We start from the raw sequence: 26,928 nt of genomic DNA, 5'->3' as shown, positions 1-26,928 counted from the left end.
CTAAACCTTTGGTAAAATCTGTTAAACACACACACACATCTGTATTATGAATGAACTGTAGAAATCACAGGCAAAAGGACTAAATAATTTTATGCTTAGATCAAAATTGAACAGATAAGGAGAGTTTGCCTGGGATGCTAAAAATTTATAATCTACATTGTTTCCATGGAAGCAGGAACTGGGACCATGAGAACCTAATTCTTCCAGGAGTCTGTTAGAATGCAGAGAGCTCATGGACTGGAATTTGATACAATATCCTCTATATCCTATGGAGCAGCTGACATCCAGGTAACAAAGTATATAAAATGTTCTTCAAGACTTTACAACTAAAGTTCCTAGAAGAATAAAAAATATACATGTAAAATCATTCCATGGCTGTCCTAATACCTGGATAATATTTCTGGAAAAGAAACACAAAGGTTGCAGTGATTGGAGAAATGGGCTCACTAAGAGCCAAAGTCATGAATTCCCAGTTGCAAATTATTTTCAGATAACACAACAGCTGTTTTCGGAAAAAAAATTGTAGGGTCGATGAAATAAACTGCATTTCCTGATTTTGCTTTCTACACAGTGTGTTTTTAAGAGAAACAAGGTAAAATCCGAACTTCCTTAAAAAATGAAGCAACCTATCTAAACAATGTCCTGGAATGCTGCTCTGAGCTAGAAAAAGAAATCAAATATTTAAAATCATAATTGCCAAATTTATACCAGCAAAGAGATACATTTTTACGTGGAATATGTACACACTCGATCACATATTGAAATATCTTGCATGGTCAATGTAAATTAGGACCTTTTAATAGTAACTTTCACAATTTTAAATTATTAATGTTCACCTACATCTTTGATTGTATTTTTGATGATGGTTATTTGATTCTCAGTCCCTCTGTTAGAATCATAACATCCATCATTACAATGTAAAAAAGTAAGATCTACTTAATTGAGGCGGCTTCCAGAAAAGCAGTGTAGTGAGAAGCAGCAGGGACCAGTGGTAATCTACCGAAGCAGTTCAACACGTGCATGAATGAGACACCAAGGGGCTGAGATTCAAACCCAAGCAAACAAAACCACTCAGCTTCAGAGAAACTGCTTGCTATAACAAAGACAGGGAAACATAAATAAGGGCCAGCTTATCTTCTACATGCAGGAGACAAATGACATTGATGGGGGAGGTGTGGGACGTGTAGAACACAAGTGCTAACTAGTTTTGAGTGTGCCTCAGGAAAAGTCACTCCTCGTGAAGGGCCTGCTGTACGTCAGACATCATGTCAGAGATACCAAGAGCAATGCAGCCTTCAAGGTCCCAAACAGGAGATAGGTGACTAAATCAGTAATGAGTGTTGTAAGTGCTCAAATTCATGCTTGTCTTTCACAATGAACTTTATAATCAACTTTATAGTCTAGATGCAAAAAAAAAAAAAAAAAAAAAAAAACCAAACCACCTTGGTGGTATTTTCATTGGGATTATATTACATTTATAAACTAAGAAGCACTGACATTTTTATGGTGTTGATTCCTCCTCTCCATGTGTGTGTTTCCACTTGGCTTAAGCTAATTTTGTATCTCCCAGGAGTGTTTCATATCTTTCCTCAAATAGATTTTGGGCATTTATTAAGTTATGCCTAAACACTTTATTTTTTGCTATTATAAATCTTTTTTAAAAAAGATGCATATTTAGCATAGAGGGGAGTGTACTCCCTTCACTTTCCCACTCCCCTGCCATTCCTTAGGAAGCCCTGATAAGTTTGGTGGGTACTCTGTATCTGTGTGTTGACAGACATGACCTCTCAGGTGGAGCTAGTGGTAAAGACCCTCCCAGTGCAGGAGACGTTAAGAGACATGGGTTCGAACCCTCGGTCAAGAAGATCTCCTGGAGAAGGAAATGGAAACCAACCAACTCTAGTATTCTTGCCTGGAGAATCCTATGGCCAGAGGAGCCCGGCAAGCTACAGTTCATGGGGTCACAGAGTCAGACATGAGTGAAGCGACTTTGCACACACGACATATAAACACGTGGCATCTTCCCACATGCCTTGTTCTTGCCCCTTACATTTTTCACTTTCATAGGATGTCTTACAGACCCTAGCACACCCACATGTGGAGATCTACTTCATTCTAAGGCCTACATTACTGCATGATGTGGGTGTGCTATAACTTATTAAACATATTCCAATGGTGACTGCATTCAGGCAAGTTTTAATTTAAAAACAGTGCCAGCCTCAGAAACTACATGCTGCCTGATTTTACATGACATTCTGTAAACCAGGTCAGAGAACAGACCAGTGGTTGCCAGAGGTTCACTGCAAAGGTTCAGCACCCGGGAATTCCTCGGGGTGTTGAGATTCTTTTGTATCCTGTGTGGTGTTATAAGAATTTATGCATGTTCTAAAATTTAAAAATATACTTTGCTTTGATAAAGAGTGCATTTTTGAAAATGGAAGGTCTAAATACTATCTAATATTAATAGAGCTTCATCAGCTTTTTCCTGTTTTTTAATATCCTCCTTTAATCTCTATTTAGAAACTTTGTGATTTTGTTATTTTTTTAGGTATCTGTTTTATGGACTTTTAAAAAAATCTAAATGAATCACCTCTTTCTTCTTACAAATGAAGTTAATCTATTACATTTTTGTAGCTCACCTCACTCATATTTGGATATTTAGTGATATTTGGATTTATGTCCACATTTTTATTTTTGTGTATACCATTTCTTCCTCCTTCCTGCTTTCTGTTGCCCTGATAACATTCTCCGCATCTTCTATTTTCCATCCTGCCTCAGCTGGTTGGGAATGTGTAGACTAAATTTCTGTAGTGAAGGTTACATATAATTTCTTAGAATGTATACACTTAAAGCTTTTCAGAATCCTTACCTCCTCTTCCAAGCATGTTTTAACTATCCATTGAATTATCCTGTTTTGTTTTTCCCAGAATCTGTTTTAGCTCTCCTTTGAAACACATAATATAAAAAAATAATCTATATTCATTGTGATTATCTACATATTTATTAAATCATGTGCTCACCCACTGTCTCAGATCCTTTATCTTCCCCCGAGTTCCTTTGCCTATGGGTTGAAGTGTATCCATTAATAGTTCTTTTAATAAGGGCCTGTGGATAGAAAATTCATATGCCTCATACGTCTGAACATATTTATATTGCTTTCACTCTTGAGTAATAATTTAGTAAATTATAAAATTCTGCGTTGACAGTAATTTCCTTTCAGCACTTAAACATATTATTCCATTTTATTCTGGCCTCTTTTGCTGATGAGAAGCCTGCTATCAGCTTGAGTTTGTTCTCTGAGGAGCAATCTCTCTTTCTCTAGGGTAGCTTTGAAGACTTTATCTTTAATAAAAGATCTTTTACATTTTCACCTTAATTTTAAATGTATGTAGATGAACACTGCTCAATATTTGTAGCTAAGGACTTGACTTTCTTCAATTTTGGAAAACTTCAGGAAAATCTCTTTAAATAATTGCTTCCAAAATTGCTTCATCATTTCTTCCATTTTTTCCTGCAATCCCTATCAGATATATGTTAGAGTCTCTCAACTGATTTTCCACAGGTGTGTCTGCACTTTTTAATTCACATCTCTGTGCTGGGCTCTGGGTAACTCGGAATTCTAATTCATTACTTCTTGCAACTGAGTACAGTGTTATTCTTCTGCCTGTTGATATTTTAAATTTCAGCAGTTTTGTATTTCTATGCTTTCTAAATTTTTTATATTCATTTGATCTTATGACATATCTACCTACTTTTTTATGTTTTATCTCCTGACCACTCTAAATCTATTTTTTCTGCTTTTTATTTTTTTACACTTTAGTAAATATATTTATTTTAACTTCATTATTGTTGCAAAGCTTAGTTTCCTCTAGAGTGGGGTGATCAATATTCCAACTGTCAATTTTGCTGAGAGACTTTCTTAGCATAGCTGTCTTCATGCGTTCTGGGCGGTAGGCTCATTCTGAGGAGACTTTTTCTCGCGTGAGCTCTTCTGTGGTTTCCTGCACCCAGCCTCCCAGTCCACTATTAGGACCTGTCATGATGTTTTGCTGCTCCGCTGTGATGTCAGGCTCTCACAGTTCCAGGCGGGCTGACTCAGTTCCTGGTTGGGAGGCACCCCAGATGCATGGTTTCCTCTGAAGCACCAGCTCTAGCAGTCAGTTAATCGCCATTCTTTTTAGCTTCCTCTTGGAAATGAGGGCCTTTGGCTATGGTGACCGGACTCCAGTCTCTTATCTTGCTTGGTGCATTTTTAGTTCCTTTACTGGCAGGAGCTGAACTCCTGGCTGCTACTGCCTACATTTGGATGAGAGCCCGGCTATTGCCTCAGCCCCACTCAGTATTCCATTTGTGCTCCACAGAACCGTTTATCTTGCTTTTAAGTCCATGTATGTGTTTTTAATATCTCTCTTTATCATGGCTTTATCGTGGCTATGCACATTGAACAGAGTGTTTTCAAGAATAACTCTTGCCTTACTATCTTTTCAGGAGAGGGAGGCAGTGTGTTGAAATTTTTAAAAAAATTAGTCTCATGACTATTATGAGCTTCCCCACTGGCCTAGTGGGTAAAGAATCCACCTGCAATGCAGGAAACAGCAGAGGTGGGTTTAATTCCTGGCTCAGGAAGATTCCCCGGAGAAGGCAATGGCAACCCATGGAAATCCCATAGACAGAGGAGGTGTGGGGGTCACAGTCCAAAGGGTTGCAAAGAGTTGGAAATGACTGATGAGCAAGCTACCATTATGAATAAACAATATTGCTTGGGTAGTACCAAACAAGGTAAACTTACGACGTCAAATGCTTCTCCCACCAAGAAAAGTCTGGATTTCTTTATATACATCTCCCCTTAACAGCATATGAGAGGTCTCATTTTCCTACAACTTTGACAATTAAGTCCAGTACTCTTTTTCTATGAATTATAATTCCTAAATCATTTTTCTGGTTTAGACTTTAAATCATAGTTATGACTGTATTATCACTGAAAGAAGTGAGAAAACTTGCTGCATATGATAAATCAGCAGTCGTCATTCCAGTATGCTAATGTGTGACTCAGGTATATTCTTTAGATGGTGGCCTGTTCTTTTAAAAGATGATGCTTTAACCTGGTTATGGCAAGTTGGACATGGACAGGTAGACTGCAGTCACAAAGTGACAGATGGGCCAACAGGAAGGTGATTAACTTTATCCTTTACCTTCCCTCCACTCTCCAGATACAACTGGTTCCAGAGGGTTGGACCCTGAAGACCAAGCAGATTTGTCCCCAGTCTGATAGAACAAGTTATCTCTGCTGATCTAAGAATGATCTAGTAAGAAACAGATCCCAAAGATCTATTCCCTGGGGCTTATTCAGAGATACTAAGGACAGGCTATCCTTTATTAACTAAAACTTACTGAAGATCTACTTTATGCTAACCATCATAGGAAAATCAAGGAGGCATAACCAATATTCCCTGTTCTAAAAGCACTTACATTCTTGTTGGAGAAACATAAACAGCCACATGAAAAGTCAAACAAGGGTGCACACAATGTTGTATACACATCAAGGGAATGACGTGGTAAGCGCAATAAGCTAAGGCTTGCAGCGGAGAAGGATTCATGGAGTCAGAGCAACTTCACTGGAGCCTCAGAGCTGCTGGACCTGGATAGGTTTAGGGGGGAGGATAAGGTCAGAATCCTGTGGGATCCAGAGATAGGAGGCAAAGAACTGCATTTGCAAAGAACAAGGGATAAGGTTAAAAAGATGGAACTTCCCTGGCAGTCCAGTGGTTAGGACTCTGTGCTTCTACTGGAGGGGGTAGGGGTTCAATCCCTGGTTGGGGAGCTAGGATCTCACATGCCTGTGTAACATGGCAAAAATGAATAAATAAATAAATAAGATTTTTTAAAAAAAGATTAAAAAGACAGACTGTCGCCATCCTTTCTGAGGTAGACTCATTTCTCCTGGGAAAAAATGATGGTGATACAAGGGAAGGGAATTAATTTTCATGTCACTAAGTTATCAGTTAATGTACAAACTGCATTAATTATGTTCTCTCAGAAACACGCTAGGAGACAAAAGCATCTATCCTCAAGAGACATAAGATTTACCCTCATCAGTGACAGGATTAACTCAGAATGCCAGAATTTGTTTCAAGGCTCACAGAATATTTTAAGAACCAAACATCTTATTGAGAAATAAAAGGAACTGAAAAAGGCATGCAAGATGGTTCTAAATGGGTGAAGATTTAAACGCTTTAATTCTCAGCAAATGTCTTATTCATAAAGCTTGCTAGTCTCCACGCCCAATACATGTGAACTTGGGGGCAATCACCATGGGGAACAAAAATAGACACGCATGAGCCACCACACACACGACATCACTCTCACCAACACAAACAAGTCCTTGTCTCCAGGGGAAATGGAAAAGCAAGACTGCAAGGGTGTGGCATCATTTCCTGCCTGCTATGCACATGGTATCTTCCTTATTTAATGATGATGTTTAAAACTTATGTGATGGTCAGGAAATAACACCCTGTGTATAGAGGAAGTTTAGACCCAGAGTGTAAAGAGGGAAAGAAAGAGAGACAGAAAGAACAGTATAAAGAAAATTGCCAAATTTTAAGATGTTTATTAATAAACATAAGGACTGAGTAAAAAGTCTGTTTTTATGGGTTGCTTATTTCCTCAATAGCAACAGGAAAAGGAGAAAAAAAAAAAAATCATTCCCTGGCACTTCTGAGGCATGGAATTGATGTCCTCGGGAAAAAAAAATCTCAGGGATATTGGAGGGATGAACTGATTAAAACTTAGACTTTTGAATTAATGAGTTCTCTTGGTGGTAAGGTAGAGCAATAATACACATGCTGTAGGATTCATCTGTACATGATTAAAAACCGGACGGCAAGCAGATCTTCTCTAGCGAAGTGTCATCAAAAATTTCTCTGAGGAACATCAAATGCCACTAGTCTGGTGTAAGAATTAAACTCTGAAAAGGTTAAAGCATAATTACCTGGGCCATTACTGTATAGAACAAAATTATACAGTTAATGGGAACAGTTTTTTAAGTCTGGATTTTCCCTCTATTGCAGCACCTATGGAAACATAGTCTAATTTTCTATTATCACTTTACCTTCTAGACCAGTAAAGATACAGATAAGCTCCAGCCTATTGACATTGCTTGGTACAAAGTAAGTGCACAATAAATATGAGGTGAATAAACAAACACTGTGCCCTCTCCCCAAAGGAAAACAAACTGCAACAGTGGCAAGTACACACATGTATAAAATCAGATGCCAGTGAACATCTGGAAAAACTGGCCTTCTAGCTCTCTTCGTCTGAGATGAAGCAGCTCATTTCACACAACCTCCAAACTGCCAAGTGATGTCAGCCTAGTGATTCCTAAAGCCGGAGCAAAGTGCTGACTCATTGAAGATACACAAAGAGAGTGCCAGATTTGAGAGGCACTACCCATTCATTTAAATCCCAAGTATAAAGAGAAACCAACACATCTACATTAGGATCCTATCTGCATTTTGATATCTCGCTTTAATAAAAGCAATTCTCCTACCACTATGAATATACATACACTGACTTTTCGAGGTAAGGATGACTATACATACTGTGAATGTTAATTTTTTTTAACCCTGGTTAGCCTGAGACTTCCTAGTCATCAAGAATGTTTTCATTTCCTACATCTTGAATTTTAGTTGTATCTACATTGTTTTCATCCCTTTACTTTTGAGGTAAGCTTCTTTAGGACTCACAGAAAAAGAAAAGAAAAATGAGGAAGTGGATAAAATTAAACACTGTTTTCTTTTTGCTTCATGGTATTTTCAGATAAGCCAAGTCAGTCAGCCAGTTCAGTTGCTCAGTCATGTCTGACTCTTTGCGACCCTATGAACTGCAGCATGCCAGGCCTCCCTGTCCATCATCAACTCCCAGAGTCCACCCAAACCCATGTGCATTGAGTTGGTGATGCCATCCAATCATCTCATCCTCTGTCGTCCCCTTCTCCTCCTGCCCTCAATCTTTCCCAATATCAGGGTCTTTTCCAATGAGTCAGCTCTTCACATCAGGTGGCCAAAGTAGTGGAGTTTCAGCTTCAACATCAGTCCTACCAATGAACACCCAGGACTGATCTCCTTTAGCACGGACTGGTTGGATCTCCTCGCAGTCCAAGGGACTCTCAAACACCACATTTCAAAAGCATCAATTCTTCGGCACTCAGCTTTCTTTATAGTCCAAATCTCACATCCATACATGACCACTGTAAAACCATAGCCTTGACTAGATGGACCTTTGTTGACAAAGTAATGTCTCTGTTTTTTAATATGCTGTTTAGGTTGGTCATAACTTTCCTTCCAAGGAGTAAGTGTCTTTTAATTTCACGGCTGCAATCACCATCTGCAGTGATTTTGGAGCCCAGAAAAATAAAATCAGCCTCTGTTTCCACTGTTTTCCACACCTATTTGCCATGAAGTGATGGGACCGGATGCCATGATCTTAGTTTTCTGAATGTTGAGCTTTAAGCCAACTTTTTCACTCTCCTCTTTCATTTTCATCAAGAGTACAAATGTACAAAACTGTACAAAAAAGATCATGACCCAGATAATCACGATGGTGTGATCACTCACCTAGAGTCAGACATCCTGGAATATGAAGTCAAGTGGGCCATCACTACAAACAAAGCTAATGGTGGTGATGGAATTCCAGTTGAGCTATTTCAAATCCTGAAAGATGATGCTGTGAAAGTGCTGCACTCAATATGCCAGCACATTTGGAAAACTTACCAGTGGCTACAGGACTGGAAAAGGTCAGTTTTCATTCCAATCCCAAAGAAAGGCAATGCCAAAGAATGCTCAAACTACCTCACAATTGCACTCATTTCATACTCTAGTAAAGTAATGCTCAAAATTCTCCAAGCCAGGCTTCAGCAATATGTGAACCATGAACTTCCAGATATTCAAGCTGGTTTTAGAAAAGGCAGAGGAACCAGAGATCAAATTGCCAACATCCATTGGATCATCGAAAAAGCAAGTGCATTTCAGAAAAATATCTATTTCTGCTTTCTTGACTATGCCAAAGCCTTTGACTGTGTGGATCACAATAAACTGTGGAAAATTCTGAAAGAGATGGGCATACCAGACCATCTGACCTGCCTCTTGAGAATCCTGTATGCAGGTCAGGAAGCAACATTTAGAACTGGACATGGAACAACAGACTAGTTCCAAATAGGAAAAGGAGTACGTCAAGTCTGTATATTGTCATCCTGCTTATTTAACTTATATGCAGAATGCATCATGAGAAACGCTGGGCTGGAGGAAGCACAAGCTGGAATCAAGATTCCTGGGAGAAATATCAATAACTTCAGATAAGCCAAGTAGGCTAATGAATTATTTCATCTATCATGAGTTAAGTGGAAAGCGTTCCACTTCAAGGTCAAAACCATATGAGAAAATTTAGTGCATATACAAAAACTCTGGATAAACAATAGGAACATACTGTTAGTGATTCATAACCACGGCAATTTATTTCTGTTGCCTAGAATTTTGAAATATTTAAAATTATGCTCTCGAAATAATGAAGAAAAAGCTCTTTCTGAAGCAACGCTCTGGGGCTGAAATCTTAGTTCTCAGTTGAGCTGACTTATCTCTGGACACTCTGTAGTTCACTGACAAATTTGTGAGCAAGAGTTAAGATAGAAACTGGAAGAGTCCCAGGGAAACATAAATCTCCTGGACTATTCACACCAATGTACAAACAGCACAGAGATACAGAATTCTACCACTGGCACCAACCAAACAGACAAAGAAGTACTAAAAGAATCTTTTAAAAAGTGATAATTTATTTCAGAAACCTTTTATAGTAATCCAAGAATAATTTGTTCTACTATTCAGCAAATGAATGATGTCAATTGCCAGGCTGTGGGTCAATCCATGTGAAAGAAAAGATGGTATTATTTGTAGGAGAGAACAGCTGTATCTTGCTATGACATCATTAGGGCTACCCTGGTGGCTCAGATGGCAAAGATTCTGCTGAGACCCAGGTTCAATCCCTGGGTCGGGAAGATCCCCTGGAGAAGGGAATGGCAACCCACTCTAGTATTTTTGCCTGGAGAATTTCATGGACAGAGGAGCCTGGGAGACTATAGTTCATGGGGTCTCAGAGCTGGACGTGCCCAACGACAAACACTTTAACTTACATGATATAGAAGGCTTGCAGGTAAGGCAAGAATCATGCCAATCCTGAGTCATTTAGGTGTGATGGATGGTTGGAGAATTCTTTTTTCCAATCATTTTATGTTTTTTTGGAAGTCAAGCTATCTTGACTCCAGAAATACCATTAATTTGGTTCCACACATTCCAGGCGAATAGACCTTTTACCATATAAGGTGACTTTTAGCTGTGGATTTTTTTTTTTTTCTTTTTTCCTAACTCATCTGATGGTTGATCTTTGGGCAGAACTCAAGACTCTACTTTATTCCTCCTTTTCTAGGAGAAAGAGGGCTGGTAGAGATGGTAACATTAAAGGAAAAGGTATTGAACCTTGGTACTTAAGGGGTTAGGGGGTTAAGGCTCTGAGTTTGAGCAGGGGCTCTCTCGGAATTTGTTTGTCTGGAGTCTCTTTAGAGCTTCTCATAGGAGTCATCACTCTGAAGCCTCTCTTATTCTGTGAAGTTGATGTGATAGGTGGGTCTGGAGCTGCCCCCCTCTTAGAAGTGGATTATACCCTGGAAGGGCCTGAGGGAGGATTGCTCAGACAAGCTCCTCCTCATCCAGTCTCTTCTTTGCCCAGCTTCCCCTTTTCTTGCTCCAGGGAGACAGAGATTAAAGTACAGGGAAAGAGGATAAAGGAGGCTTTCTGTGCCCTCCCACCCGCTTCTAGTTCAGCCTTCAGTGTTTAGCCAAAGGAAGTCCTTGTGACTTATCTGAGTTCTGGCCTAGCTCGCTGGGAGAGCGACAGTGAGGTCTGGGGCCACAGTTTAGTTTTCATCAAATGTTCTTTTGTCTGTCTGTCCTTTGCTTGTATAGCTCCTGCAGATCCTTTAGAAGAGGGAAGCAGACAGCTGTGAGAGGGAAGATCTGGGCATTTGGACCTTGATCTTACACATCTTTCAATCTCTTTGTCAGAGACTCAATTAATCACACCTAAGACATCTAGAAATGTCAGATGAAGAGAAGGCTTTTGAAGTCTAGAGTTAGAGACCAAATATAACACATTTCTATTTTACCATTATGTTTCTCCCATCATCTGTGAAATGAAAATGATGCCAATGTTGCTCATTTAATGAAACTGGCCCAGAAAGGCCATGTGTTTTACCCAACATCATATGGCAGAGTCCCCATTTTTTTTTGCTTGAAGCTCTGAGGAAAGCTTCAATTTTTCCTTTAATTTTACTTGACCTAGCTGAAATTATAAAAATTAACCCAGATTTAAGATTTCCACGGAGCATATGAGGTTTCTTACAAGGTAAACTGATGACGCAGTTGACGGTCTGTTTATTAGACAAAAGATTGTGGATGATACTACAGAATTTCTAAAGGTTTAAAATTAAGCAACTGACCAATACAAACGATGCACAGAAGTGATTCAGAAGAGGCTCTCTGCAACATCGTCTCCTCCTGCATTAGGCATTTCCTGAGTCCAGCTCCAACACTTTAGAAGCTTACATTAACATCCCAAAACATAAGCTAACACATTTGAATTTAAGATTACACAGCCTTAGTTTTAGGTATTGGTCCAAAGAATCTCGCCAGCTCTTAAGATTAATGTACCTTGAGTAGGGAGATACCAACTCAAAGCTAAAGTATCTAATTCTAATACTGCCAGTTAGAATAGTTTACTTCTTAGGAAGCCTTAAGATTTTAACTTGCTATTACATAATAAGCAGTGATGTATACATTTCAAAGCCTCTATTTCTTTATTCTTAGAAATAAAATACTGTTACATACATCTAAACAGTTGAAAGTCTTTATTTGCTAGACACTTCCACATGACATTTATTAAATTTTATTTTGCCTTACAAGTTTTATTCTTTATAATACACCACAACACTTTTTTTTTTTCAGGAATATAATTTAAACCATCCTAAACAGAATATGAAGAAACTTGATTTCCCCAGGTAGACATAACTATTCTTCCTCTTTGGCAGCTATTGCAATCTATGGTCATTGCAATATGAACATGCACGCATGCACACACGTGCGCACACACACACACACACACACCCCAGCAATTATATTGTGTTTTAGAAAGATGTATTTGAGTGTCTATCTTTGCAACAGTTTAAACATCTATAGGGCCAAGAGCAAGTTTTGTGTTATCAGAACTTAGCACAGTGCCTATAACACCATATACTGAATAAACTGGCACAATAAATGAATGTGTTACTTTGCTTTCCAACTATTCCTTAAGCTTCTCAAGAGATGGAGCCTTAAATTATTTTTACTCCCAATAATATCTAACAGTGCTGGGAACCTAGTCAACATTCAGTAAATATGTACTGATTTACTTGCAGTTTCATAGCAAAAATGTGATTAAACAGCACACTTCTCCCTATTACCAAATTCGCTCAAATAGAAACCAGATATTAATTTGTCAAGGATGCTGTAAAAGAGATTTCTATATTGGATGAGAACTTGTACTAAATCATCTCTAAATTCTTTTCCAATTCTGAAATTCTATTACTTTTGTTTCTTTAAAAGAATTTTAACTAGTGCAAGACCTTCTTAGATTAGAATGACCTTTTTAGATTCAACCAATATCATGAAAATATCACCATTGCTCAGAAACCACTAAATTTTAAATAAGTTTTTTTTTTAATCTCTGAAAGACTAAAGTATGCTAAATAGTTAATGAACATAAGCAAGCCTTCAAAAGTTTGTTTGAAATCTGGTTGTTTAGAAAGAAGAAACCATTTTCCCACAACACAACATGGAGGTTTTTAGACTCTCAAGGCAGCCTGTAAAATCTATTTCACGTGTACATGGTTAAGTACTAACACCATTACAAAACTCAGTCAACACTCACAACGAGGTTTAGTTTGGGAGGCCCTAAAAATATTTCTCCACCCAACATCCGTATGAATGGACAGTCAGCTGTACAAGAAAGACCTGATTTTCACCACGGCATTCAACTTTATTATAAAACCACCACAAATGGCCAAAACATAACAAATTCTTGGTTCAGTAAAAATATACTTCATTGGCTTCACTGCAGTGATTCTGTAACTTGCTCTTCCAAGGTGCCTCAGTGTCTACAGTTTCTTCAGCCTCTTTGCCATAAAAGCATGATTTTATTTTTTTTACACAATTTTGGTTGTAATTTTCTAACACGTGAGGGCACATAATATACAAGTCAGGAGTTGTTGATCTATTTTTAGCACATTTTTGCAGTACATCCTCAAAGGATTTTTTCTTTCAAGTTTATTGCTCAAGCTTAAGGGCCTGTCTCCTTTCTCCGGCACTGGGTTTATGATAATTGTTCTAGAGAGGATGCTCCTTGCATTCCTATCCAGTTCTGCAGAGGGCTGTGCTTAATCTCTGATACTCCTAAAGAAAGATTACTTGCTACTGGCTGCTTTTTCTACTTTTTTGTAGGGGAGATCTGATTTTTATCACCTGTCATTAACTATACCACACAAAGCTTTCCTCCATCAGTTTATGATCCAGTTTTAAATTAAGAGTTTGTACAATTGTTTTTACTAAGACAGTTAATATATTCTTAAAGCTGCTGAAGCACATTGATGCATTCACTCAACACACATTTCTTGTGTGTTAGGTCTAAGACATAAAAGTGGGTACAAAGATGTACCAGTCACAGATCCTGCCTTTGAGCAACTTGAAGTCTTGAATGGGCAATGAGATATGTTAGTATTTTCTTCTACACACTGTGATTAATTATCAACAAAGAGGTAATACTAATTGCTTTGGGAGGTCATAAGGTCCCAGATTTTACATACTACAGGATTAAATCCTTTGTCTTAACTCCGACAAGTCTGAAGCTTAAATCTCAGATGCCTGACATTTGTGGTAATGTCCCACTTAGGTCAAGACTGATGTCAAGCCTCACACGGTGGATCCTAGCAAGAAAACAGTGGACGCACCACACTCGCCTGTGCCGTCTCTGTACCTGCCACACTGGCCTCGTGTTTCCTTTGCCTGGAATGTTCTTCTAGATACCCCCATGCCTCCCCATCTCAGCGCCTTTGGTATTGTTCCAATGTTACTTTTTCAGAGTAGATTTCCTTGACCACCTTACTTAAAGTAGGGCCCCTGTCTCTCTCTCTCCTTACACTGCTTTTTTACAAAGCACTTAAAATACACCTGACATTGAATTTTAAATGTATCAGTTGATAGTTTTTTGGTAGGGCCTTGTCATTTTTATCCCTGCCTAAACTCACTGCCTAGAACTTGATCGTATGTAGAGGACAAATGCCCACAGTTCTCGACATGTGGATTGTCCTTGTAGGCTCCCTTCTGCCCGGCCATTCACTCTCTGCATGTGCATCTCCAGTAACAGGAGACTCTCAGCTGAACATGGTATTTTCAGAAAGAGCTTAACGTTTTGAAAGTTGGGTTTGTACTGAGCCAAAGCCTTCCTTCTAAAACGTCTATTGTTGGTTCTATTTGGTGTCCTAGGACACATGAAATCAGTTTAGACCATTTACACTATTCACATGGCAGCCGTATGAGTACCTGCTATCTTTTCTCATGATCTCATCAATTTTCTCAGCTTTAGGCTATGTGTACCTTCAACTAGGTCTCGTACAGGTTTTTGGTCTCTTTTTTCTACTGGTCACAGTCTCTTGAGTTATGGTGTAAAATACCCAGAAATTAGTACAGTATCTCGGTAGTTCAAAGGTCTCAGTCCCTTTTCAAGGCTGTTAAGGTGGCACCATGGGTAAAGAACCTGCCTGCCAATGCAGGAGACATAACAGACACAGGTTCGATTCCTGCATTAGGAAGATCCCCTGGAGAACAAAATGGCAATCACTCCAGTATTCTTGCCTGGAGAATCCCATGGACAGAGCAGTCTGGCAGGCTATGGTCCATGGAGTCACAAAGAGTCGGACACGACTGAAGCGCCTTAGCACACAAATGCTCACCGTACATTAGCACACGGCAAAAATGTCTCATGCATTCTTCCTCACTCATCCTGTCATTCCACAGAATGAACTCTGGTGAGTACTTACTTATCCAGGACCACTACTGTCTTTCCTTCCAGGGACACATGAATGAACCTTACAAGTGAGGCCTAGTCTTACAAGGTTTCTATTTCCAACAATTAGAGATAATTCTTTCAGCTAGAGTTTTGCTCTTGAAACAATGGATGCTACATCTTAAGAGTTAATGATGTACCCACTTGTGAGATTTAGAGTTAGGAAATTTCCCGCTTGTAAATAGAATATTTGCACAGAGATTTAGAAATTTACAGTTGGGAAAGAAATAAGAATTAGATGGAGCTTCTGACCCATCTTCTATAAAGGAAATCTGAAGAAATTAGTTTATATAGTCAAGGTGTTTTGTCATGTGTGTGGTGGGCAAGGGAACCCTCAGGGGCAGAGGGCTGAGCTTTCCTTAGTCCTCCAAGCACAGTATTTTATCAGCTCCTGCAAAGTCCCTCCCTCCCCATCTCCTCTTCCTCCTCTCTTTTCTTTCCTTTTATCAGCTTACACCATTCTATTCCCCTTCACCACAAGTGAGCACTCTTCATATACATTTTTGTATATGTTCACCAAGTTTCTCAAAAAAAACTAACTAGAATATTCTTAATATTGCTTTGAATTTATAAACTAATTTTTGAGGGCTGAACATCTTTGTAATGTCAAATTTGTGCCATCCAAAAACACAGTGTCTTTCCATTTATTAAAACTGTCTTATAAGTCATTTATGAGGCATTTCAAAGCTATTAGTGAAGTTCTTGTGTAGTCTTGATTAGCTTAATTTCTAGATACTTAATAGCTTTCATTGCCACTGTGAGTGGGATCTTATATTTTGTTAAATCTTTCAGTTGACATGTATCTTTCTAGTTGGGAGTGTTTAAATTAAATACAAAACAATAATACTAGATTTAAAAAATACTATAGGAAGGCCAGATGTTCCGAAACAATAAGAACTGTAAAATAAGAATAACAAAAGTGCAGGATTTCACAAAGAAAAACAGTAGCATGGGGACAAAAGAATAGCACACATTATGTAGGTTAGATATAAGATTCCAGATATAATGTAGGAACTTACAAGCCCTGCAATTAAAATGTAGTGCCAAGTGTTAGCCTAATCCTTAGCACCAAGACCCCGCGAAGGCCGAGAAGATCTGGACATGCTCAGGGTTCTCAGTGAAATGGGAAAGAGGGGTTTTGGGGAGGAACCAAGCGACGGAAGAGGAGGAGTGAATCTGCTTGCCTGACATATGAAGGATAGAGGAGGGTCTCCAAATCAAAGCTCCTTGTATTAGAAATACAAGGTTATCTCCCTCCATCTCATGATAAACCTGCTTAACAGAGATTTTTAAACACAGACTTTGGTGATTTACAACATAGGATCTATAAGAGACTGGGATTGAACCTGGGTCTCCTGCATTGCAGGCAGGTTCTTTACCAACTGAGCCACTCGGGAAGTCCTAACAAGAGACTAAATATAAGTAAATCTCAGTTGCTTCATAGAAGAAAAAATTCAGTCCTCTTGTCTGTGCTTTGTTATCTGAGGGAAAGATGTATTATTAAACAATCAACAGGCAACAAAGTCACAACAATCCGTAACAGTGAAATAAAAGGAAAGGCTCCCCATTCACTGAGTGGCACTGGGCGGCATCAGATGGTCTAAGAAAAGCATTTAGATTCATGTCCTGTGTTAAACCCAAGAGAAGGAGGTGAAAGGCACTCATATATTATTCTTGTGGTCAGGAATTCACTGCACATTAAGTTGTCAAGGTGATAGATGACAAGAAATAAAGTTCTAGGGAAGAAAAAGTATCAGTTTGAATAAACCATCATAACAAGGAAATCCTAACTAAGGCATATTTTTGTTACCAGATGTAACAGGGATTTTTGAAACAGTGTTTCTCTCACAGCATCTACCACCATGATGAGATGAGAAAGGCTGCTCTTTAAAATTATTTTCACCATCAAATGATTTTTGTTTTATAGTCCACAAAGAGTGAAGTAGAATGGTGACATGTTGTGGGTACATAGAAACTTAATAAAACATATCTTAGATGAGGTCTTCATTTTAAGCCTCCCCACTGGTACTATCTGTTGTTATATTAGGATTCTGAATTTCACTTTAAACAATAGGCTAATCTAAGGAAGAATTTCTGAGTCTCCATCTGTAAATTCAGATTTGGCAAAGGAGAAATCTACTAGAGATCCTGGGTAGTATGGAACAAAGGGTTGGGGAGAGAGGCAGAAGCAAGGATTCAGGGCGTGTAATCGAACAATTCTGGGGACTTCCCTGGTGGTCCAGTGGTTAAGATTCCAAGCTCCCAATGCAGGGGGCCTGGGTTCAATCCAAGTTTTCATGCTGCAACAAAAGATCTCACACATAGTAACCAAGATCCCATGTGCTGCAACTAAGGCCCCGCACAGCCAAATAAATTTTTTTAAAAAATGAACTACTCCGAAATCACTAATTTTTACCACCTGTGCTTTCCAGTGACCTGCCTATGAGTATTTTCAGTTGAAGGCCATTTGCCATGGAGTTGATGCTGATGTTCTAAATCAGAGCAGTTGAGTATGAAGCAAAACTACAAGTGAGGATCAGCTCCAACCAGCAAGCTCTGATGTCCCAAACTCTTCTCAGTGTGACTCAGCTGGACAGTTTGCTCCTGGCCATTGGCTTGGTCTATATGGACTTTTTTGTAGGTGATTTCAAGTTATTGAAATCATTCTCTTGGCTTTTTTCCCCTCTAATTCAGAAAGCAGGAAATGTCTTTCCTGTGTAGCAGTCACAGAGCAGTCCCCTAGGGTTTCTAGGGGGCTTATCTTCCAGTTCCTGTTGCTGGTTTCTAACTGTTAACTCTATATTTGGTAACGGCTTGACCATGGGCTGTTTTGGATTTGGTCATAATAAGATAACCTGGAGTCATGGAGCAGAGATCTAAAGCAATCTTATTTTTCCAGGAAGCAGCGTGTTGACCTTTCAGGATTTCGTCTATTTTATTGAATGTGAGTATTTGAATAGCATTGTTTATAGCACAAGGTTGGGTGTTTATGCTATTGGTCCTTGAGGGTGTGTGACTGTACAGAAATAGGATACATACACTCTCCTGGTTTACAATGAGTTTATATTTGTTTGTTATGTGGACTGATACAATCTAAGGAATGCTCTTTATGCGTGCTCTTAGTCCATGGCAGCCTTGAAAATAGTCACTTGCTCAGAAATGAATAAATATTTGTCAGATGAGTAAGACAAATGTTGATTTTGATCCCTTCACATCGCTAGGCAAGAATCAACACACCATTGACAAGACAATATCTTCCTCCTTTCCCCAGTATTTTCAAAGCTGAATAGTGTTAAAGCTATATGCATACCATCTCTTCTGGGATAAAGAGATAATTATATACATTACCATGTGTAAGATAGCTAGCTAGTGGGACGCTGCTGTATAACACAGGCAGCCCAGGCTGGTGCTCTGAGATGACCTAGAAGGGTGGGATGGGGGTGGGGTGGGAGGGAGGCTCAAGAGGAGAGGATACATATATATATATATATATGACTGATTCACATTTTTGCATGGCAGTCATCAACACAACACTGTAAAGCAATTATCCTCCAACTGAAAAAATAAATTAATTAAAAAAATAAAGTGAAAGGGTAACTGTATAATGATTAAAAAAAAAGAGATAATGAACTATTGTTCGCTATTGGAAGAGGCCATTTATAAAATAGTAAAAAAAGTGCTGGAATCCTATTTTACCACCAATGAGTACTCTTCTAACCCTGCTGAGATTTTGCTTTGCTGTGTTTTCAAATCCCAAGAGTTATCTTGTTTTATAAACATGATCAGAATGAATGACTGCACTTTTATTGCACAAAGGGAAAATCAAGGCATAAAAACATATTGTGATTATTGTAAGACCCCCTTAGAAACGGGAAAGGATTTTGCGCTTCAAAGAGAACCTTTTGTTTATGAATTTATCAGTCATTAAACAGGATTATCACAGCAGAGCTAAAAGAAGAGCTTAAATTCTCCCCCTCGGGAACATTACTTTCATTTGCAGCATGAATACTGGGTGGTTTTACTTTCTTTAGTAATTTGTATTGTATTTCTTGTTTCTTTAATGTTCATTACAGGTTAGAAGTTATTTGTTAATAGTAGGTGTACAGTGAATAATCTTTTAGAGAACCTAAGCTGTAATTCAGAAAAAAACCAGTCTTGTTATAACTTTCTATTTTCTCTTTCAGTCATCTTGCACTTATTTTTATACTTAAAATTCTGTTTTACAAGTCAAAATTTGGCCATTACAATTTGCAACTGTAATGATTCCATAATATCCCACCCATGGCAGGGTACACAGGAGTGAAAGTCACATGGTGGAGAACTGACCTGAGATCTGAACCCTGGCTGCATCTCTCCTGCCTTTGGGACATCACCTAACTTTTCAGATGAGAATTCGAATCTGAAGATGGGACTGATCTACCTCCCAAGGGTCCTTATAGGAGCTAAACAAAATGCATACAGATTCTGTCACAGGCTTTTTACCAGTGTCACTCAATGGGAGTGCTATTAGCATCCTGGATTCTGTGGGAATGCCCCACCCAGAGCAGGATGCCCCGGACAAGGCTATGAAGACCCATCAATGAGGGTTCTACGAAATAATCATACTAAATCTACTGCTTATACTGATTTTTTTCCTTTAATTCCTCTTTTCAAAAAAAAATGTATATTTTGGTTTTATATACTTATTCTTTGAGAATTTGCTCAAATTCACCTCCTCAAGCCCCTAACTTCCAGTAGCTGAGATGACATCATATTTAATGCTCTTGAAGTCTACCCCCATCGAGGTGCTTACACACTGAACGGCATTGCTTTGGTATTCCTGTGGTCTGTAGGCCGTTAGCAATCTGAGGGCAGGGGCTGCACTGTATTCTCTTCCAGTGTCTCTAGCACACCACACAACACCTGATATACTGAGGGTGCTTAGGGATGTTTGTTAGACCATGGTCTACCCCATATGAATTCTGAGCTCTGTAGCCTTCACATTCTGATGCAATCTTCCTTTGGGGTATTTCAGATGTTTTAGAACCTTGACATCTCAGATTGTACTTCCGGTATCCAGTCAACTGGCATCCATATTCTTAAGGGTGGTAAGGATGAAACAGGCCTGTGTGTGAAGGCTCCAGGTTGGGTCACCCATCTGAGAAGCAGGTACTCGATGTGCTGGGCAGGGTGCTAAGTTGGAAGCTTCTGTGTAGCAGAGAGACATGATGGGGACTGTGCTCTGGGAAGATGGTTCTGACCAGGGCCCAGGAAGAGATGCTTAAGTTGTGCTTGAACTCACAGCAGCCATATTCCTAAATGATGTTCATCATGGCATTTTCATAGGTACACACTCCCATTTTCATTTATTTTGTTCCAAGTTAGCTATTAGTTCTTATAGATGCTCTGTGGTTTCCTTTTCTACAATGGAATACGTAAACAAGAAAAACTCCTGTGCCTGTTAATAAGCAAGTCCCTGCAGCAGTTCCGCTGTCACGCGTGGCACAGCAATAAAGTAAGACAGATGCAGAGTCTTCCTGCAGACCTATGTTACTCTCCTCCCGCTATTTCCCCAACTTGCCATTCCCAAATCCGCCCTTCTCCTCGAGGACCCCAATCCATACCCACCTTGTCTGCTGCATCTTGCTACCTCCCTTCCCCCACAATCTCTCAGTAGATGGGTCACTTTCTACTTCATCGAAGCTCTAAGGCATACACTCCCATCTTACTGTGTCTTTCCTCTCCCTGCAAAAAATGTCTCTGCAGCCATCATTCTTGTTCTTGTAGAAGGTGCTCCCTCTACCCAAATCAATGATAATCCCTGCCTGGATCCTGGATCCAACACCTCTTTCCTCCTGAAGATGATCATTCTTCTCTTACCATCAACTCCTGGGTCTTCTATTTAACTGTTTACTTCTCCGCTTGGACATTTAACATATTTCAAACTTAACATGCTCAAAAACAAACTTTTTCCAGTGGCTCAGGCCTAAAAACCTTATAGTTATTCTTGATTTCTTTTTCTCTCATTCATCTCATTCAATCCAATCTTCTAGCAACTCTCATTTTTTTTTTTTTTTCCATTCAAAATATATCCAGAACCACAGCTTCACTCCTAGTCCAAGCCATCTGATTTGTGTCATGCCTGGATTATTGCACTAGCCTTCTCAGTCATTCCCGTTTCCATCCTTGCCCCCCACACTGTATTCTCAGCACCTAGAGTGGTCTTGTCAAAACCTAAGTCAGATAATGATAACCCTCCAAACAGAGCATCTCACTCGGAGCAAGACAGAATCTTTACAGTTGCCTCCAGGCCCTCCAAGATCTGGCAGCTGTTGCCTCTCAGGCCTCAATCTTCTATTACTCTACTCCTCGCTCTGCTCTAGCCCACTGGCCTCCTGGCTTTACCCTCAGTGTATGAGGAACGCCTCTGCTTCAGGCCTGTAACATTCACCTCAACATTCAAACTTATAGTATTATAACAGAGCTCACGTGGTTCCAGAATCACTTGGAAACAGGACTGGAGTCAGAGCTTGCCAGCCAGGCAGCATCAGGCTCTTTCCCTTTGGGGGGAATCTTCACAACTATATGTGTGGTGGTCCACCCTGCTGCCCAAGAGCTAGTCTCTCCCCAGGCTTTTCCTCCGCAACCATCTCAGGTGCAAGGAAGAGAGATCCACAGTGCGCAGGCTCTGGATTTACTCTGACGCCTTATGTTCCCAAGGAGCCAACAACTCTTGTAACTCAGTAGATAGATACTTCCTGTGTCAAGGGACATGCCCAGTTACAGGTGTCACCAGAAGCACAGAAATCCCATCTGTGTCTTCCTACCGGGTATTTTTATCATTCCCTGAGCCCAGATGTAGTTGACCAATCAGCAGCTGTTGATGCCATAAGCAATGTTGCCTAGAAACACAATTAACGTTCTACTGTATCAGGCACATTGTACTGTATCAGGCACAGGGAAACTGAGATAGAAAGCTGAGAAAGCCAAATGCCAGTTTCTCCTATAGAAGGGGCAGGCACTGTGACTGCTTGGTTCTCCGTGTCTTTTGCTGCATCTGTTCCCTCTGATAGGACGGCTCCTCCCCGGATATCTGGATTAGGCTGCTCTCGCACTGACTTCAGTTCCTTCTTCACAAGTCACCTCCCTGGCGAGGGCACCCTGTTTGAGAACTGCAAGTGCTAATCTCAGCTGCTGGGATTTCCTACCATTCTTGTATGCTTTATTTTCTTTTCCATTGTTCTTAGTACCTTCTAACATGTATACTGATGCTGCTGTTCCGTCATTCAGTCATGTCCGACTCTTTGCGACCCCGTGAACTGCAGCACGCCAGGCTTCCCTGTCCTTCACCATCTCCTGGAGTTTGCGAAAACTCATGTCCGTTAAGTCAGTGATGCCATTCAACCATCTCATCCTATGTCACCCCTTTCTCCTCTCGCCCTCAGTCTTTTCCAGCATCAGGGTCTTTTCCAGTGAATCAGCATATAACTGACTGATTTTGCTTATTTTTTTCCCCATAGAACTTAAATTTTATAAGGCTAGGAGATTTGTCTTTTATTTTTATCTCCTGCATTGACAATGCCTGGCCTGTACAACAGTGTCTATCATACAGTAGGTTCTTCAACAACTAACTGTTTTATTTATGAATGAATTTATGCCCTTTCTTTCAAACTCTGGTTTTTCACTGGCATCATTTTATTGGTATGGGGAGGAGGCCGAAATATTTTCAGCCTGCAAATAAAATGCAGCCTGGTGTTAGGGATTAGGATACGGACTTGGGGCCAAACTGTTTGGATTTCAACAAGGGTTTCGTCAGTCACCTTGGAAGTTTTCCTAATCTCTTGGTGCCTTAGTTTTGCATCTATAAATGGGGATAATAATAGAACATCCAGGGTTGGTATGAGGATGAAATGATTTGAAACATATGTAAAGTGTTCAGAAGAGTGTCTGACACGTAGGAAGCACTGTGCTTAGACATTTAGTCATGTTCGACCCTTTGCGACCCTATGGGCTGTAGCCCACCAGGCTTCTTTCTCCATGGGATTTCCCAGATGAGAATACTTCAGTGGGTTGCCATTGCCTTCTCCGGGATCTTCCTGACCCAGGGGCTAAACCTGCGTCTCCTGCATTGCAGGTGGATTCTTTACCACTGCACCCACCTGGGAAGCCCCAGGAAGCACTAGATGTTAACTATTATTGAAATCAACAACAAAAAGGTCTTTATTTCTAGGTCTTTATTTCTGCACCGCTTCTAGCTACTTTCCTCTTTCCTGACTTTTCCTCTCAGATGATCTATCAATACATGAAAGTTCCATCTACCCCACAGCCTTTAACTTCCATTCAGTTTTCCAACCCTTGCACTAAGGTTTCTAAAGGCCTAGTTTTTCTCAAGGCTGTTTTTCTGTCCTCAGCCCGTGAGTTAGTTGAACCACCTGCCTTCACTGACCACACCTGAGCCTCTCCTCTCTCCTGGTTTGCACCTGTCCTTAGGGCTGCCTTTTCCAGAGGTGCCTCAGTTTCCATCACTCACTTTCTACCGCCATTCCTGACATTACCTTACCAAGCACATCCTCCTGGTCTGACTCCACTCCCAGGCGCTGCTTCAACTCTCACACTGAAGACACCCAAAGGGTGGCAGCCCTATAAACTGTCTCCCGGAGGCGGCATGTCCTTTTCTCACATCCATGACTTAGAGCTTTCTTTCCTCTTCCTAGCACTTTCTTTCCTCTTCCTAACACTTTCTTTATTGCCAGCTCCCTCTTCCTGACTGGTCCTCAAGTTTTAGTATTGCAACCATTTCTCTGGTTCCCCTCCTTTGCACTCAGAGCTCTTCAGAAGCCTCTATCACAACCTGTTCTGACCTCTTGTTTAGTTTCCCCCTAGAAATGAACTGCTTATGGCCACAAAGGATAGTGCCTGACACACAGATGCGCAAAAAAAAAAAAAATCTAAATTCAACATATGAATGTACAGTATCTATATGGAATAAATTATGATTCAGTTACATTTTAATTCAGAACTAAAGCACTGGGTGTGAAAACATCTCATCAAAATGTCAGTTCTTTCAGAAAATCTTAGGAGTGAAAATAAGAGATAAAGAAAAAAGCTTGATATTAACAATGTAAATGGCACTGTTGGTATGTATCTATGCTATATTTTACTGTAAAGCCAACTTTGGAAGATAAAGGACTCCCTTTGATATTCATGACATCAAATACTACTTGACTATACTCAACTGCTGTTTGAACTCGGCTAAATCTTACAAATACCCTATTTACCTTATTAGGAAAGTTCAGGAAATAAGGCTTCAGGCTCCCTGCCATGATTATAAATACCACACGCAAACAGAGAAAGAGCAACGAATGTATACATGGTTAAAAATCACACACTTTTAAAAGAGGTTTCGATGGGTTAGTGCCTTGCTCTGCCTCTTTTTTGACATGAACCTAGGCACCTACCTGCAAAGTGCATCCAAACACACCGATCATCAGCATGGCCACAGACAGGTAATCAGTAAACACATCCCACCATGGCTTCAGCACCCGGAAGGCAGGCTGCTGCTCGGAGAACTGCCGGAACTCTGTCACCGGAATCATGTTTCTGAGAAAAGAGAGGTGACTGGTGAATTCATTTATCTTTACACACAACATACTGCATTGTTCACAGCATTTGAAAATTCTGCTCCAACCTGTTGTATTCAGTGGTCTGAATTAGTCCATGAGCTGTCACTGTACTTTAGGGTTTTAACAAGTCATTGAGAAATCCACCCCTTGAGGAAATAAGGAGCCCCACATGGAAACAGCAAGCAACTTTACTAACTCCTGTCCAATCAGCGGTGCCCTTTAGCTCCAATGGGCCAAAGCTAAAGGCCCAGAGAGAGAGCATGACCAAAGCTGCCGGTTATTTCCTGGTCTCTCCCTTTCCTCTAATGTCAGAAAGATGTGCCAGAAAGAGCCAGAAGATACCAGAAACAGCACAGCCCATCTTTTAAAATGTTTTTACTATTTATCTTGTCATCTTGGGTTTTTTTGCTTTGAACTATTTTTAAAGTGCAAACCTCAGCATTCGTTTGTATTAATTATTTACTAAGTCCTGAAAGGCAAATGACTTTGCCACTAATCTTTTTCTTATAAATGGGATCATCTTATATGGGGAGGAGGTGTTGGGGAGAACTTTGTTTTGCCCTATTTTTTTTTTCGTCTCTGTGATTTTTGACTTGATTTTTTCCCCCTCTATTTCCTAAACACTTTATATTTCACTGTGAACCACAAACTTATCCTCTGAGAAGTCAATTTTCCCTGGAAACACCTGTTGTTTGTTGTTTAGTCTCCAAGTCATGTCTGACTCTTTTGCAGCCCCATGGACTGTAGCCCTGCCAGGTTCTTCTGTCCATGGGATTTTCCAGGCAAGAATGCTGGAGTGGGTTGCCATTTCCTCCTCCAGGGGATCTTCCTGACCCAGGTATTGAGTCTTCTGCATTGCAAATATTTTACCATTGAGTCACCAGGGAAGCCCCAGCCTCTCTCTCTGAATAACAGAAGATGAATAGGGTATACTGAGGCTCTGGGAAAAGAGACACATCCTTTTCTTCGCCTGCACTGTTCTATCTTTTGGCTTAATCCCATTGCCTGTATTATGATTTAAGACTTCACATTAATCATCTGGCTACTGGGAGAAGGAATATTTTTTCCTTATCTCATGGCAAGGAAAAAGGGTGGCCAGTGAGGGCCAAAAAAACGGTTTCTCTTTTGCCATCTTTGGATCCAATAATCTCGCTCTTTACAGCTGCCCTTGTTACATAGTCTGATTAAAGAGCAGGGAAAGGCTGCATTTGGTGCTTGTCTTCCCAAGCCTTTTTGTTTGGATCTTCTCTTCCCTAATACTGAATTAAAGCCTGTACAATAAACAGCCTAAAGAAAATGAAAGCCTCTTATTTGGGTTCACCAGTGTTTATCTTTGGAAATTATTATAATATGTTCCATTCCATCTCACTGCTTTACCTGACTTTTTCTTAAGCAGTAATTTGTCTTAACACAACATGGAAAATCCAACCGCTTGGCGTTCCTTTTACCTACGATCTACCTACTTGACATCTGTGCAGCATTTGATAAAATTTCCTCATTTTACTGAAACACAACTTTCTTAACTCCACTTTGCTCACCCACTGGGTGGCAAGCATCTTGAAGGGAGAACCTATATGTTATCATGTGTGTGTTTTCAAAACATATGTTTCAGGCAAGCCACTCAAGCCAAATAACTTCGCCTACTCCTAGTGTTATTAACATTTCAGACTAGTTCAAAGTTTGATTTTCCTGACACTTTAAGACCTTTTTCTTCTCAATGGATCATTATAATCTCATGGCCCCAAGTGTTTTCTAGTCACAGCTGTCCAGTGGCAGTCACAGACAGGCACTAAACCTCGTCTTAACTTCCACTTTCTGCCTAGAAGCTGCTGGTTTGTTCTATTTTGCACCTGCATCACTTACCACAGTGCCTGGAAAACAAGAGGCCCTGAGCAACTGTCTGTTAAATGGATGAGTCGATTCAGATGCTTGTTCATGGAGCAGTTCTCACCTAATCAAATTAGGAGTGACCCGAGCCAGGTGCAGTGACAGCTCTAACAAGTACGGTACTTGTGCTACAGTTTACATCTTTTGATAGATTTGGTTATTGTCTCCTTCGTGATAAGTTTCCTGCATACCTTGGAGGGAACTGGGCTTGTTCTTTGATGCAAGGAACAATTTCAGGAAT

At 40.0% G+C, this 26,928-nt stretch overlaps 1 protein-coding gene across 2 annotated transcripts in view; it reads right to left on the bottom strand.

The window, feature by feature from the left end:
- LRRC8C (leucine rich repeat containing 8 VRAC subunit C) overlaps nucleotides 1–26,928 on the bottom strand; it is an 87,220-nt gene that overhangs the window by 12,001 nt on the left and 48,291 nt on the right. For both annotated transcript variants that reach the window (XM_004002179.6, XM_042240397.2), the window contains exon 2: nucleotides 24,636–24,777. In XM_004002179.6, the coding sequence (XP_004002228.1) occupies nucleotides 24,636–24,773 (138 nt within the window). In that variant the 5' untranslated portion in view covers nucleotides 24,774–24,777. The remainder of the gene's footprint in view (nucleotides 1–24,635; nucleotides 24,778–26,928) is intronic.

The sequence above is a fragment of the Ovis aries genome, chromosome 1 (assembly GCF_016772045.2).
Source record: "Ovis aries strain OAR_USU_Benz2616 breed Rambouillet chromosome 1, ARS-UI_Ramb_v3.0, whole genome shotgun sequence".
In the NCBI taxonomy this organism is placed as follows: Eukaryota; Metazoa; Chordata; class Mammalia; order Artiodactyla; family Bovidae; genus Ovis; species Ovis aries.
The sequence above is the reverse complement of the archived record's forward strand: the minus strand, read 5'-3'. Positions and strand labels throughout refer to the sequence as shown.